Genomic DNA, 16,895 nt, shown 5'->3' on the forward strand with positions numbered 1-16,895 from the left:
ATTTTTAATTTTCATTGCAAGAGAAAAACCTTCATAAATATTTCGAGAGAGAAAAAATACACAATTCTATGTATGGTGTTTTCTTTCATGTTATATAGATATTTGTAATCACACCTATTTGGAAATTGATATATCATTTCATCAATCACATCTCTTGGATTAACTTATCTATCTAAAAAAATACATCGGTCTATTATATTATATATAAACAATTATCAATCGCACCCATATGTGAATGAATACATCACTTCTCTCAACAGATACCTCGACCCAAACAGTTGCATCCCACGTAAGTTTCAAGGATAAAATAGATATTTATTAAAAAGTGGAAGGTAAAAATGGAAGGCAAAGATTCTCCCCATTTATATATAGTATAGATAACGTTGGAAGTAAAAAATCAATTAATGCTTACCAGAAATAGTCTATTTTTGCCCTAAATGTTTAATTTTACCAAATTAGGCTTTAGACTACTATTTAAAGAATTGTTAAAAAGGTTACACAGTGAATCGAACTTTAAGATCCAATTTAATGTTCTTAAAAATATTTAATTTAATGAGATTGTAATTTTTAGATAAAAATTGGTCCAGCTAATTGAAGCTAGAATTTAAGTTTTTCTCTAATTTTTTTTTATAAATTAATCATTTGGTTAAATGTAATTTTGTACCTAACCTTTATAATTTTATATTTGAATCTCTAAATTTGAAAAAAAAAATCATCTTGGGTCTTAAACTTTTATTCATTATCTATTTTTTGATCTTTATTTTAATTTTTTAAATCAACTTTAATCTTCTAACTCGAAAGAAATGAAATATAACATTTTTATTTTTATATTTTGTAGCCCTTTGAAAAAATGTTGGAAGGCCCAAAACTTAAAGCTTCTAGAAAATTAAGAATACCATCGCATCAATAAATAAAAGTTTAGGACCAAAAAAATATGTTCAGATCTAATGCTTTTTGTAGCTTTAATTTTTTTTTTCATAAAGGTATTTACTCCTGTATAAATTTTCATTTTAGACATTATTTACAAAGTTTAATATTAGACATTGTATATATACATACTTTAAAACAAAAGTTTGCAGGTGAATTCGAGCACAGTCACGTGTAGACTACATTATTGCTTCAAATTCCTACTTTGATATAATATTAGGAAAAAATAACAAAAATCTACCTAATTACATATAAAACTATATATAAACAAGAATATCGTGTATATATATGACGAAATAAATGGGCAATTTATCGCCAAAGCCTATAATAACAATTAAAAATAATAATAATAATAATAATAAATAAATAATTCGTAATCCTTTTTACAGTCGAATTCCTAATCCTAAGTCCTAATACGTAGATTTCCATTTCCTCGTCGCTTTCCTTTTTTCCCCTCTTAAAAATTCACTGCTCACATTCACAGACCGAACAAGCCAATCCATTGAATACGATCAATTTTCAGAGTACGAATTTGCTTTGATTTCTGTGACCGTCAAAATGAGTTCTCCGGCACTCCTTCCTCCTCGTGAACTTTACAATCTTCGTCAATGTGGCCAGAAATTGTCGCCGATTTCAGAAACTGCGAAGCAGGAAAGTAGCTCCGGCGCCACCGGCCTCCGCCGGGAGAAGAGGCGCCGTGATGATGTAGAAGAGAGTGAAACCGCCGTCGATTTGCAGGAGCTCCGATTGCCATTGAAAAAGCGAAAAGCTCTTCGTTGCCAGACCAAGACTGATTCCTCCAAATTTATTCTGGTCGTTTATAGGGATTCTGTCAGAACAAAAATACGACTGCCTGATTGATTTGACTTACCGATTGTAAATAAGAATACCGTTGAATTATTTTTTAATAATGTTCTTATTAGGCCTTCGATTATAAGTAAATCATTAATCATATTCATGTGAACATTAGTTTTTGTAGTCTACAGCATGTTTCTAACACACAACCGACTTTTATCAATAGATCGAATTGCTAGGTTTTATCAAAATTTAACTTAATTATTGTGATTATTAGTTTAGTCTATTATACATTGCCTAAGCATAACTCAACAAATTAAGGTACTTATATCCGACTAGAGGTCGTGAGTTCGAATCTTCCACCTAGATTCTCTCTTATACTTAAAAAAAAAGTAGTCAATTATACTTTAATCAAATTATGTTAGGTTCGACATGAATTTTTCAACATCCGTCTAACTTGTTATTCTCTTTGTTGTAATATAAAATAATATAAAGTAGCTGCATCCACATTCTCGCTGTCATTTAAAGAATGATATAAAAATATTTAAAAAAAACATTAATTGAGAGTTGTTGAGTGGTAAATTTCAAATAAAAATGGCACAATCCAATAAAGCGTATTGAGGTTATAAAATGGTGTAATCAAGGACAAACTCGAGTAAAGTCAAAATCCATTAAAGAATCAACTAGATGACCAAAAGCTCAAGATGAACTAAGCCCAAAACTCAAGTTGGGAATACTCAACTTAGAGCAAGGCTCAAAGTTAGCACAAATTTAGTTGGTGAGACCAAATCAACATATATAAGACACTATAAATAGAGGAATGAACTCAAATATAAAGGCGAAGAAGAAGTTTAAAGAAAAAATTAAAAGATAAATATTAAATATCGTATTCAATGGACTGAATTAATACAATTTGTATTTAGTCTGCAAATTATATCTGTTTCCTAAATCTGGCGTGAAACAGAGTATTAACTGCAAGACTCATGATGAAATAAGATAGATGAATGAATTTTTGTCCACCGGCATACAAAATAATTTTACAATTTCACAGACAAGTAGAAAGATTTTTCTTAATACTGAAAATAAGAAAATCCTCCACCTAGGAGACAAAATTGACCTCCCTCGCCTTTGGCTCAAAATAATGGGTTTCCATTTCCCTGGAGGGGAGGGTGTCTTCTTTTTTGCTTTTACAAGTAAAGGAAAATTTGGTCCATCTTTGAATTTACTTCATGCATCATCGACAATGAAACCATAGGACACCAAATTCTATGTTTTAAATCCGCAAGTTTGCTTAATAAGCATGAAATTATAAAATAAGAAAAAAGTATGATTGTGATGTTTTGGACAACTTCTAAACTAACAACTAAATTTATTATTTCCTAAAAAAAACTAAATTTATTATATATCAATGGAGTTGTCATTATTGATAAATGTCTATGGAAAAAATCGGCCATAATTTAGCATCAACAAATGATGTCAACGACAACGGTACTCGAATTGAATTTGTTTTTAGTTTCACCAATAATGTATTATTTCAATGAAGATAATTGTCTTCGTGGATGCAGAGGAAGTGGAGTTCAATTTTGCCCAACAAACAAAGATATTGAAAATAATCCAAATTTCATCTTGATTCTCAAGAGTACATGAAAGGACAATGCATCTCGTCATAATTGACCTGTATAAAAAAAAAAAAAGTTGGCATCTAAATCTGCTAGTTTTTCTTTTAGTTTCTAAAAGAAACATTTAGTTCAATTTGTGTGCTATATCATAGAATTTTTCACAAAAAAAAAAGAAAAGAAAAGAAAAAAAGAACCTCCTAGGTGCATATTTCTTCTATAAACACTTTTTAAAAAACACCATTTAGTTCAATTTGTTTAAAGAGCTTTTCAGAAATTTCAAAATTATTTTTAACATATGGAAGTTCCTTCCAAAAATCGTACCAAACCAAACTCTGGATTCGCATCCCAAAGAAGAGAAAAAGAAAAGAAGTGGAGATGGGGGAAAAAAAGAGGCCATAATTTCTGCTTTCTTTGTATCATTTCTGGTCAGAATTCAGATACACCACCAAAGAAAGTTCAAAATTTACACAAGCCTTTGGGCCAAGGCAGAGACAAAATAAAGCGAAAAAAGGAAAAAAGCATTAAAAATCTACTCTGGCTTAGAATTTCAATTCTGAAACTGAAAGTAAAAGCCAGATCCCGGTTTCACGAAGAGGCGGCCGGAAGGCCAATTAGGGTCCCGGGATGGACTTTTTTACAGGATTTTCCGGCGACGGCGGCACCGTATTGAGCGGTTTTAGAAGGGTTGACGGAATCTTCTCTTCTCCCGGCCCTCTCCTGCTCCATCCTCTGCAATTTCTCCTCCGCCTTCTTCTTCATCACATAAACCCTAGCGCAGCTGGTTCCCATGGACGACATGAACGCCTCTGCCTTTGTCTTTAATTTTGTTTTTCTTATTTTTATTTTTTAATCTGTGGGTTTCAATAACTCAACCCCCACTTATTTATAGTCGAAATTTACTTACTAGGGCCTACGGGCTTCGTTGGCCCCTAGAGTAGGGGTCGCCTTAACCCTCGATTTCTCAATCATATTTGTATTAGAAAACATAATTTTTTAAAATTTGTGTATTTTGTAATTTGTAAAAGTCAGCAGTGTACTGTATTAAATACCCTTTATATCTAATAACTCTATCAACTTTAATAGTATTTAATTTAATAATTTAAATATTTACGGATAGTGTCGACTACCAATAATTTCTTTTAATGGTAGACAATAAAATATGGACATTGATTGAAAAGTACCTTAATATTTTTCTATCTAATAACTTTGCATCTAACCCGTTCCTAAATTTTTAGTTTTGTGTATTAAAATTTTTTTAATTTAGCTTAAATCTTAGATACAAAATTGAAAGATAATTATCTTGTTATTACAAAATCAAAATCAATTGTTGAATGTTTAGATTTATTAAACACAAACTTTAAAAATTTATGAACTAAACTTGTAATTGAGGTCATCTTTATATTTGACTTCCAAGTTCCGACCGTGATCTCACGAATTGTTTCCAACTATTTGAGAAGAGTTTGATTTCTTCATTTGAATTTTCTTTTACATAGAAAGAGAACTTTAAATTAAACTTTGCAACGGAAAAAAAAAAAAATCTTAGTTGTAAATATGGATGTCTATGACTCTATCGTGGACTTGTATAATTTTGAGAGGTTAGACATTAATCTCTCATCCGTTGTGACCTAAGACCGACATTTTGTTCTCTCTAACTGGCTTTATATCATATTTCTAACTGAACTTTCTTTGGTTTAAATTTACTTTTGTTATTGAAAAAAAAAACTCTCATCTTCAATTCATTTGTGATTACAAAGAAGATAGCTAACCTAATTATATTATAACCAGCATAAAATTGGTTTATTAATATTTAGGACTAGAAAAAGAAAGTAGATGGTCTAGAAAAATGAGTTCCATCACCTACCTATCGATATTAATCTTGTCCTCACTTGACAATAAAGAGGGGAAAAGGTAAAATAAATTATTTTTTCTAAATGATCAGTTGTCAAATTTTCAACGATAGCGAGAATAAGACTTAGTCCTACTGACAATTAGCCATATTTTATTATTTTGAAAAGGATCTCATTATATTTTAATTAGCAACCATACAAATCAAATAGCATTAAATTTAAAACTAGAAAAGAAACAAAAAGTAGAGATAATCAATTATTAAAGTGCATAATGGAAGTCAATTAATTTAATGTATGGTATCGCTGCCCCAAACGCGGAGAAAACGGTTGCTGCCGTTTACCGGATGGTTTTGAATGGGAACACAGAAAAAGAGTGGCAAAACGGTGGGGGAAACCCAAGCTTTTTGGACTTTGAAAAAAATATATATAAAAATAAAAAAAAAAAAAAAAAGAAAAAAAGAAGTGGTTTCCATTTGGTGCGGCACTGACACCACGCGTACCGTGAGGATGCCACGTCAGCCGTAGATATTTTTTAAATGGAAAGGACCAAGTTGCGCTTACGTGTTGGGCTCTTATTGGCCCGTACACTCAGCGCCTACGAAAAAAGTGCTCATACGGAAGAAGATTTGGGCGATAGACTCTGAAGCACTTTTTTCCTATTTTCTTAAATTGATTTGATTTGTCATTATTGCATTGCATTCCACTTAAAGAAAAGGTTTTAAAAGTCCATTTCTTCATAATTCACGCACTCAATTTTCGCCGACGGCTTTCTTTTTCATTTTAATTATCTAAAGAATTCTAATAACTTTATAATGTAGAAGATGTTGAGAAGACTGAAAACGAGTTTTCCATTTTAGGATTTAAAATTTGAAATAATTTTTAGAGCCATTTACTCAAATAACATAAATTAAATGTTTATTTTTAAAAATAGCAAAAAAAAAATTAAAAATTTTACCACCAAAAAAAAAGTATGATCCAAATCAAACAAAAAGTCACAGCTATGCATATTCTGAAAAAAAAAATATGACATATCTCAATATATATCAAATTTATATTGTGGAATAAAAAATTTCTAATTTTTAAAAATGAGATTGAGAAGAATTGGCTTGATCGGTTTGTAAGGAGATTGATGAGATCAAGTACGTAGTTACGGAGTACGGAAGTTCCATTAAGTTGAGAGGAATCGCGAATGAGATTAGGTTGTCTGCCTTTTGTTTTATTTTATTATTTTAATTTTTATCGCTTTTTGCTTTGGGTCTTTGTCGTTATTTATTTTTTTAAGAAAAATCTGGATGGTTAGGTTTAAAGGCATTTTCTCTTACGTTGCTTTCGAACCAAAACGGTATACGGGCGAAAGGCCCGTTGGTTTGGTTTGTATTCTTTGATTGGGCCGGGACCATTTCCTACTTCTAAATTTCTTTTAAAACCTCACAATACATTCGTGAAATTTCTTGTATCGAGGAATTTCCTCGTGTATATAATTTGTATTAATTAAAATTTTGTAAAAGAATTGCTTTTTTAAAGTACAAAGATTAAAATGAATATTTTGAAACTGGGTAAATTTTAAAAGCACTAACACCAAAATAGATACTTCAAAATTACGGCACGAACCAAAAAGTAGTAATGAGTAATTTATGGTTATAAAATAGCCAACATTTAAGAATGTTATTGTTGGTGGTCCATGAAATCTGACATCATACATAGTTTGATATTAATTGTCAAATTAATCTTGCAATAACTACCAAGTACCACCCTCTCCAGTTAGTTTAGTTTGAACTTTGAAGGCATGTTATAACACCATAACATAGGTGGTAAATATCACATGTGAAAAATGAAAAAGAAAAAAAGAAGGTAAAGTACTATGGACAAAAGGGCATAATAATGATAACTTCCCTCACGTCTCTTGCGTGCACATAATAAATTATTCAACGGCGATATCATACTAATTAGTTATAAATTATCATTAAATGGATAATTGAGAGAACAAAATATTTGTTTGACAAAGTTAATTGTCATTTTCAAATTCCAACAATGCCTTTAGTACATTCACGGGTACCTAAATCAACAAACAGAGAATTAGATCCGCCTAACAATTATAGACAGAAAAGTTTAACTAAATTTGTTAAAAAGTCAAATCTTTAACTAAAGTTTCACTTTTTTGCTATTTCTCATTCCTTTTCATTGAATTTTGATATAAAATGGAATTAATAACACATGGTATGTTCACCTGAATTAGTCCTTGATAGATTAATCTTTAACATTAAAGTTTAAGTTAGTATTCGATTCGAGCTGGGTATGAGCTAAGCTTAGTAAAATGCGTAAAGAACGCATACCTTTGTAATTGTGGGATAACTCCACATTTTATAAGGAGAGCATTAGGAAAGCGTCGCTTTGCGATTATGACATCTGTACCTGTCATTCAATAGATCTTATACAATGTGAAGTGACATCCTGTCAACTGGCAGTGGATATTCTACTGACGATCTTCCTCTTAGGTTAAAATTGAGTTGGGTTCTGCTTTAAACATGTTTGACTAGTTCCTCTTGTCTTTGTCGCATACGAGGCTTGAACTCTTGTCTAAAAGGACACGTGTATATTTTCAGTTTCACCCCTAACCAATGGAATTTCATATTAATAATTATTTATCAAATTTTGAAAACCTTATTGCAACCTAACACACACTTGGATGTACCTCATATTGGATAAGATTATTGGCTATATTTAACCATATTAATTAATAATATTTTATAAAAACTGAAAGGTTTAAATTTTAATTGCGTCATAGATATTTAGAGAAAATCTCCATCATTTAGATTTTAAAATGAAAAAAAAAAACACAATTTTTACCTCATTTTAGATTGAAGAGGCCAAGGTCGTTTCTTCTTATTAAAAAATAAATAAATAAAGAGGTTGTTTCTTTATAAAGTTATAAATGAAGCATGTAAGGTGGATGTTATTCTTTTAGGTTTTATTAGTTTTATTTAAAAACAATGAAAAATTTTACAACAAAATAAAAGATGAGAATCTCAAGTTTATATAGGAAAAAAAGAATTTCCACAGACGGATCTATATGGACTAGAGGGCACGTCCCCTTTTAAATTTTAATAAATTACGTAAACTATATACTCTGATCGACAAAATAATATTAGGTCATTGATTTCTTCCTCTCTATAAAGTTGTGCCTTTGTTGTGTCTGTAGAACAAAAATCCACAAAAACTCACTAATTTAATAAAAATAAAATATCTCAACTTAAAATCTACCCAAACTTACGAAGTTAAGTAAAGAAAAAACAAACTATAATGTTGTTTTTGTCTAAATTTCGTCGATTATTTCATACTAAAAATACATGTTTTCTAACCATAATATTTTTTTCAAAAAATTCAGAAATGAAAATGTATCGAAGAGTTAAATTTGCTATACTTTTCACAATTTAAAACAAAGATTAAAATAGTTATTAGGTTTAAGCATTGGTAAGTTCAAATTACAAATTAACATTTTTTTGTCATGGTAAAATTTTAGATTTACCATTATCTTCGCACCAATATACTTAAAATGAGGGGCCAAAGGAGACTGATACTGATAGAGACATTTTTTGTTGTAACCATTCTCAAGATATTTCCTAGAAAATTCAAACAAAAAAACGTTTATAAAATTTAAAATAATTTGGAATGCAACTTTAAGTTTATTTGTATTACGGGACAAGAAAGTCATTTTCGGATGAGGAGGCTGGCTGAAATATCTTTTTATTTTTGGAAGAAAGGTCAATTCGGTTTACTGGACTAAATTTTCATAAAACAAGTAGTTTCTCTAATATGATAATTATTGGAAGTTATTATTAAGACATTTTCGTCCCCCCTGGAGGCTTTGGAATTACGGTAATGGTAATTTCAGTAAATTTAGGATTGCGGGACAGAAAGATGGAACGACAGTGTCGTCGTGGACCCCATACGATTCCGACGGATCGAGTCTCGGTCAACTTCGTCGCCCACAATAGACAATACTCATAATAATTATTTAATATTTTAATTATTTTAAAACGGAGAACAAAATTAGGGTCGTTTATCCGACACCAAACCCAACCCCAGCAAACGGTACTTTGTCGTTTGCATTTAATAATAATAACATTGTTTTTTTTTTGTGGTACTTTGAATATAGTTCATGTCAAAACGATAAAATAAAAAATTGAAACTTTAACATTGGGTTAGGTATTGATCAACCATATGTCTTTCATTATCCAGTTCAAACCCTCTGTTTCTCTGTCCAAATCTTTAATTAAAATTGGTTATGAGTAATTTTCAAATTAATGTCATTAAAGTTTCAACTCACATAGCATAATACAATCACAAACACATGTTTGTATTGGTAACCAGTTTATACATCGCTAGGTCATAAATTTAACTATTCTAAAAAACTGGTTAATTTATAATAATAATAATAATAAGGTTATCATATAGATATGTTTGTGTGGTACATGTATACTTGTTTTAAAATTTTCTTAATGTCATAGGTTACAAAATTTGTTTTTATTTAATTTTAGCTTAGTTTACTAAAATTTGACGACATAGAGACAATGTTTTTGTAGAATGTTTATTACAAAATGTGAAATTTAATCACAAAAATATTAGAAATTACTGAATGCTGCTTCCACTTTCCAAATAAGCTTTTTCATTGAAAAACAAAATTTTTAGAAGGGAATTTTAAAATAAAATAAAAATTATAGCCAATTTTAAATGGATGTGTTTTGTATGGGCTAAAATATTACTGCACTTTCAATTTTGATTTATTTTAATCTATATATTTTTAAAAGGTTCATTGATCATAAACTTTTAAAATAGATCATTTTAATTTCTATTGTCAAAACTTTAATATAAATTTATTTTAGTTTTAAGAAAAAGAAAAACCCAACTGGAAGATGTTTTTGACTTGGCCAATCGAACCAGGCTAGAAAAATACTGGGGGAGAGACATGGGAATTTTACAAACCCAACAACTTTTTTAACCAATAAATTAATTTTTAACTATTTACATTAATGGTTCTATACTTGTAGGCAACCGATGGTTTGGCTAAATTTGTGCTCGCCAATTTTCTTGTTTTGGTTAATAGTTTCAATATTTTCTAGATAGAAATAATTGTCGGGAGAGATATATTTTTCAATATAGCCCACCTGACTTTTTTAAGCTAAATAAAGTTGGCTCATTCAAAAAAAAAAAATAATAATAAAATAATAAATAAATACATAACAACATACACGTACCAAAATGATATTAAAAGAGAAGAGAAAAAAGAACTCAAGCCTAATCAAAATTGTGTTTGGCCTTTTTCTATTATAAGAAATAATGTGTTATTAATTTGTTTTAAATGATTAATTCATTTAGTATTTTTACAAAACCATGTTTCTCTATTAGTTCATTGATAAATAAATTTTAATCTGTCAACAGATTTTTAGTTAAATTAAAATTACTCAAGAATGATTTTTAAAAAAAAAATACATTTGAGAAGGTGGCAGACACTTGCAAAAATATGTAATACGAGGTAATTTTGAATAAAAATGTAATCTTTTATATAAGAAAGTTTCAATTGAAGTAAACGATTTGATTGTGATATCTAAGATGACTGTACAAGAGAAAATATAGAAAAAATATATATTTTAATCCACGTATTTAGTTTAATCAATCTAGTATTAGACTTTTGATCTATACAGAATTAATACCTCTTGAAAACTAATTGAAGACCAATTGGAGAAGTGTTCAATCGGGTAATTAAATGTCATAACCTATGTAAAGTATATGGGTACTTTTAATTTTAATTTTTACATAATGGTTAAAGAACAAAAATATAATTTTATTTTATATGGTTAAATAAAATAAAATATAAATGACAGTTTTGGAAAAAAAAAATACTGTCATGAATTTAAATGTTAACTTCTTTGTAACAATAAACCATAAAAGAGTGCTTTACCATGAAAGGAAATCATTAATTAATTTGCACTAAAAAATTTAAATAAATAAACTGTCAAAACATTTTCCATTTTTAGGTGGTCTAATAACATATGTATACTAATTTTTTTTTGTTTTATTTAGAAGAATCTCGTAAACTCATGTTGTCAATAGATATACAGACTTAATTTTTAATATTAATTATATAATTAAATACTAACTAAAAATATATATACAGAATTAGGTTTTCATAGACTAAAACATTGATTTTAAAATTAAACACTTAAGAGTTGAATTAATATACATATAATAATATATGTGCATGGAATGAAGATAGGTAGATTAATAAAATATTAAAAGGAGTATTAGGGGAAGAAAATCATAATTTATAATTTAACAATGTGTAGTTTATCCGTAAACACGGTTTGAGGGAATCCACGTGTACCGAACTGAGGTTGGTTGCACAGAAATTATATAAATCCACGAGTCAGAATTTCTTTTCAGTCGAAAAGAAAAAGAGAAAAAAAAGAAAAGAAAAAGGAAAAAAGAACAGAGGCTGGATATTATAGTGTAGGTGTAGGCTAAAAATTTTCAATAGAGTATAAAATTAAAGAATTGAATTATTGGAATCTGCCCGTCCATCTCTATCCAGTATCCAGCAGGCAGCAGCCATGGGAGCTCTCTCCGAGTTCTTCTCCCACCTCCACACAATGACCGCCGTCTTCTTCACGCTTTTACTTCTCGAATTCGTCATTCTTATACGCACGATCTTCGGATTGAGGCCGGGCGCCGACAAGCGCGTAATCACGACGACGCAGTATTTTAAATTGATCGAGGAGAGGAATCCGACGATTCGATTCTCCAATAAGCTAACCTCGAGTCCCGCCGATCAGTGCGCCGTTTGCCTCTCTGAATTTGAGGAAGGCGATAAGGTACGGAAATTACAATGCAATCACACTTTTCACAAGGACTGCCTCGACAATTGGTTGAAACTCTGTTTCGCTACCTGTCCGCTTTGCCGGAGTAAGGTTCTGCCGGACGATGTGGTCGCCGGCTACCACAGGCTGCGGGACCGCGTGGAGTACGATGGCAGCGACGAGGAGCTCATCTTTTTGTTATCGGCATTACATGGTAATAGTATATATAGATTTTTCTAGGGATAAGGACACACAATTTGATGATTTTGTCCACCACAGAATAGAATCAAGTAACATAAATGTCGATTTTCTGTAGATTAACTAGGAATATTGTTTCTCCCTTCACTGACGAGCAATAGCCCTAGGAACAGCTCGTTTCTGGTTCGATTGATCTGTAGCTAGATCGAGAAAATCGTGTATGCTTCTATTTACTTGCAATTACGCAAGCCAACTGTTTGATGCTTTGTTTGCATGATTGCTCTCTACTCTTCCTTGTTCATCGTCAACAAATCATTAATTCTTGGGACACCCAATTTACATCTTGACGGGGACCTTTGATCCCAACAAACCCAAATCTATTCCAAAAATAAAATAACCATCCAAATTACAACAACTTTTCTTTGTCAGGAAGATGTTGGCTAGAATTAGACGATCCATTAGTGGTGTGAATCGTGATAAGCCTCTAGTCTCCGTAGGGCCAGGAGTTATACAACTTATTACTAGGGTAGATGCGAGTTGGTGGGCTAATTTATGATGCTCTCACGAGGTAACTAAAATGGTATGTGGCGGCAATAATTGAGACAATAGAGTGAAAGAGGACGCAAACCCAAGTTTGATTAGATATTCCTTTGATATTTCCCATGGGTTTAGGTGGAGATGGTAGGAAGAGGACTAAATGCTCTGTCTGCAGGCTGTAACAGACTGATGGGCACATCCTTCTGTATTTAAGCCCCAATAGTGATACCCAAACCATCCTATTTTCTTCAGTCTTATCTCAACTTTTGAACAACCCTTAAAAGGTGTGGTCAAACTACCCAAGTTTGCCGAACAATTTGCAATGTTCAAGTAGTTCTATACACTTTCAGAGGAACAACAACTTTGAATTCTCTGTCATCGGTGTGAATAAGCAAAAAAAAACCTTCCTTTTCACTGTTCCCGATAATACTCTGAAAAATATACCAATCCCAAATGTGTATGGAGCTACAGTAATAAGTTGGAGCAGCTGGAACGCATATGGGAGATGAAGGCTAATTTATAAGGAAGGAGTAGAACACCACAATTTCGAGAACACTCGTAGTTATTAAGGTATATAGATTTTGAATATGCCAATGGTTATTAGGTGAGAGTCAGTATATTATATGTTTTTAAAAGGATACAACATTATAATCGTGGGATGGAGAATCAAAGTAAAAGATATTGGCTCCTTCTGTTTGGTTGTGGGTTAGGTAAAATTCAACAGAACGGAACCCCATCAGAAAACTGACCAAAACGAGGGCTGCTGGATTGGAATTATGTTAGCAGTGCTTTTGAATTCTTCTCCTTTTTTGTGAGGAAATTTTGTGGAGATTTGTCGTGGAAGATGGATACGATTTGATGAGTTGATCGAACGGTGTTATTAGATGGAACAAAAAAGTCAACAGAAAAAAAAAAGGAATCTTTTCCTTTTTACGACATTGCTATCAATTCTAAGCTGCCGGCAGCTATTATTTGTTACATTGGTTTGGAGCTTAAAAATCTTAGCACATTCTGGACGGTCCACGATATGGATGGAATATTTATAAGCAATATGTTAACTAATGATTTATATTAGTATAATCAATTAATATCTACATTATTTATTCATTTACGCAAACCAACCCTTATCATAACAAATAAACATATCCTTATCATTGTTACCTATTTGTAATAACTCAATTCGCCGAGAGTATATATCAACTAAAAAGTTGGAGTTCCAAATCTCATTGTCGTTGAACTTTTAAAAAAATTATTATATACTTATTATTATTTTTAAACTTAATTTATAATTGATAAATTTTTAGTTACCTAACTCACTCTAGAATCACCATTTTCTTAAAAAGTCTATAATTGTAATTTTATAAAAAGAAAATATAGAAATACATGTTTACAAATATCTTAAGATATTTATGTTACTCATTCGATCTCCAAAAAAATACCACACGGTTTCAATTAGTTGTAAATAGTGATTGGATGGATCTCTCAAAATATTCAACTTGATAATGTGCTATTGTGATGCTGCTAAGCGTTATCTTGTCATTTTCTTGAGGCCAAGAAGTTTAAATTTTCATATCGTACTCATAAAAGGAAACTTGTGTTATTTTACTGTATTTTGATACACATTTGAATTGAAAATAAGGGAAATAAATTGGAACTTTTTTTAATTAAAAAAATTTAAAATCCTAAAGATCAAATTTATAATTTAATTATATTATCTAAATTTAAGGTTCTGAAATTAAAATTTTAGAATAAATTCAAAATTGACATACCTCGGAAGTTTAACGGTAAAAGTTGATTTATTTTCCTATCTAAAAGTTCAATTTTTCAAAATATCAATTAAAAATTTTAAAGCAAGAAAAATGACCAGTTTTCAAAAACTCGCCCTTTTAATTTTCAAATGTAATTATAATTTAAACCCACCTTCGAAAGCAAAAAAAATATAATCATTGCGAAGAAATTCTAAACGGAAAGAAAATTAACTAAAATCAACTAAAATTAAAAAAAAAAAACAAAATTCTTCCCAGAAAAAACACAAACGTCGTCGTAGGAAACTCCAGATCTGTTTGATTTCGATTTACACAGTTAATTCAAAATGATTGGAGAGTTAAAGCGTAATTTCCGATCATCAATTCCACCATCAGAAAAAAGGAAGCCATTAGCCACTGTTGAATCCACCATACCAGAATCAGAAGCAGAGTCATCTTTTTCTCCATTTTCAACTCTGTAACCCATCATTTGTTCTCCATAATTCAAAAGCAGTACCAACGTGTAAGATTAAATTCAATGTACAAAAACTTTACAGACAAATCGATCAGAAAGATTCACAGTATAGTCGCCGGCGGGCGGCGGGCGGCGAGAACAGAGATGATAAAGTAGGGAAACTCAGGCAGAGAAGAAGCCGGCGGATGCGGCCCGGCCAATTTGGGACTTGGGCTCCGAAACCCACTTGAAATCTGCATTTGGTTTCCCCAATTGCAGCATCTGCTTCATCCTACCAGTAGTCGCAGTTGCAGAAATGGAAACCCCAGAAGCAAAACCATCAATTTCTTGCTTTTGCTTGGCCTGCAGCCCTGGATTCTTCATCCTCCTCTCGTATTCCTCTGCAACCAGAATCGCGATATCAGCCATGGCTTAACTTTTGGTTGTGTTTTGGGAGGAGAAGGGTAATTTTGTTAGTTATTTTATATATGGGTCGGCAGGGGAGGGGATGACTCATTCGTTGTGGATAAGGCTGACAGGTCGGTGGTGTATGTGCAAAATAGGTGGGAGTGACGACTGAGTCATGTTACTTCTCTATGGGTGGACCCATAATTGGGGAAAGTGTTTCCTTTTGTTTAATTGGAGGGTCTTTGTTGATATTACTAAAAAAGTTCGTTTCTTGATGAGGAAGGTGGGAAAAGTTTTGTGCTTTTGACACTTGGGAGCCAAGCAAGGAATTGAAATGCCCGCTACTATGGCCTATTACTTTGAATGTGGTTCAAAGTTTTTGTGGCAAATTCTAGGACAATTATCTAATTGTATTGGTGGGTTTGGTTTGGTTTGGTTTGGTGGGGAAGCTACTAGGCTCTAGGGCTCATAAAACCCACTTCACAAAATTTCATTATCTAAACCCATAAATATAATGCTTTGCCCTATTAACCCCACTTTCATATCCTCGGTTTCAGATTACATTTGATAGGTTAGAGGTAGGTAAGTAGCACCTTTACTTTACTTTATTTACTAATAACGCTAAGTTACTTTAAGAATTTCATACCGATCTCTCAAGCTAAGTATTTATTTTTATGAATCATTTGTTAAAAGAGTACCTTAGTTGATTTGCTGTAACTGATTATTTTTTGTCATTCTTATGGGTGGTAATTGATATGAAGAGGTAATCTAAACTTACATTTTTTAACCTAGGACGTAGAAATTTGCCTTTATTAATGGATGATGGTCTGATCTCATTAAAGGTAAGAAAATGAAGTTACCTAATTACCAACCAATACCCACTACTTTAAACGTTTTACATCTAGAAGCATGCGGTTATTCCCTTTTAATTTAGAAACCAAAGGCAAAGTATCCAGTTCTTTGTTCAAGTCTCTAAGGGTCCCATTGTAATTTTTAATCTCTGTGGTGTGGAAATTAATGGCAAATAAAAAGTGGTTTTTTTTCCCCCTCTGAATAATGAATATGAAAACAGCCAAACCAAACCCCGCCAATGGTTTTGATTCCAAAACCAGAGCACCGACAACGCCTAACAAATCGATCGTGTGTGAGTCATACGTGTCAAATCACCATTTGCTCTTCACTTTATTTCAATACTTATTTTACCTACACATTTACGTCCACCAAACGTGGCACCGTTTTACAAGTTGTCTTCATGCAACCGCGGTGACCATCCAACGGCCTTTTGAAATTAGTGGAGTTTTTCTCTTTTCCAGACGAGATATGGGATCAAATCATTTTCTTTTTATACATGTGCGGTAGATTGATATTTTCATCCTATTAAAAAAAATTCATAAAATATAAAAAATATCATTGAAATGTCACTAATATATAAATAATATTATTTCTAAAAAATCTAATATTAATATTAATATTAATTATTTTTAAGGTAAAAATATATTTGGTCATTGTAC

The 16,895-nt window shown here is 31.3% G+C and overlaps 2 protein-coding genes across 2 annotated transcripts; one reads left to right on the plus strand and one right to left on the minus strand.

Annotated features, from left to right (window-relative positions):
• The first annotated feature begins 11,583 nt into the window (after nucleotides 1-11,583).
• On the plus strand, nucleotides 11,584-12,514 carry LOC111005363 (E3 ubiquitin-protein ligase RHA2B). Its single transcript, XM_022276836.2, has one exon. It carries the CDS (start codon nucleotides 11,797-11,799, stop codon nucleotides 12,280-12,282), a length of 486 nt encoding a protein of 161 aa, XP_022132528.1. The 5' UTR covers nucleotides 11,584-11,796; the 3' UTR covers nucleotides 12,283-12,514.
• Nucleotides 12,515-14,954: 2,440 nt separating this feature from the next.
• Nucleotides 14,955-15,450, minus strand: LOC111005739 (uncharacterized). Its single transcript, XM_022277359.2, has one exon. It carries the CDS (start codon nucleotides 15,403-15,405, stop codon nucleotides 15,160-15,162), a length of 246 nt encoding a protein of 81 aa, XP_022133051.1. The 5' UTR covers nucleotides 15,406-15,450; the 3' UTR covers nucleotides 14,955-15,159.
• Nucleotides 15,451-16,895: the final 1,445 nt, after the last annotated feature.

Source organism: Momordica charantia (assembly GCF_013281855.1).
Source record: "Momordica charantia cultivar OHB3-1 chromosome 1 unlocalized genomic scaffold, Mcharantia_2.0 BLBB01000001.1, whole genome shotgun sequence".
Classification (NCBI taxonomy): domain Eukaryota; kingdom Viridiplantae; phylum Streptophyta; class Magnoliopsida; order Cucurbitales; family Cucurbitaceae; genus Momordica; species Momordica charantia.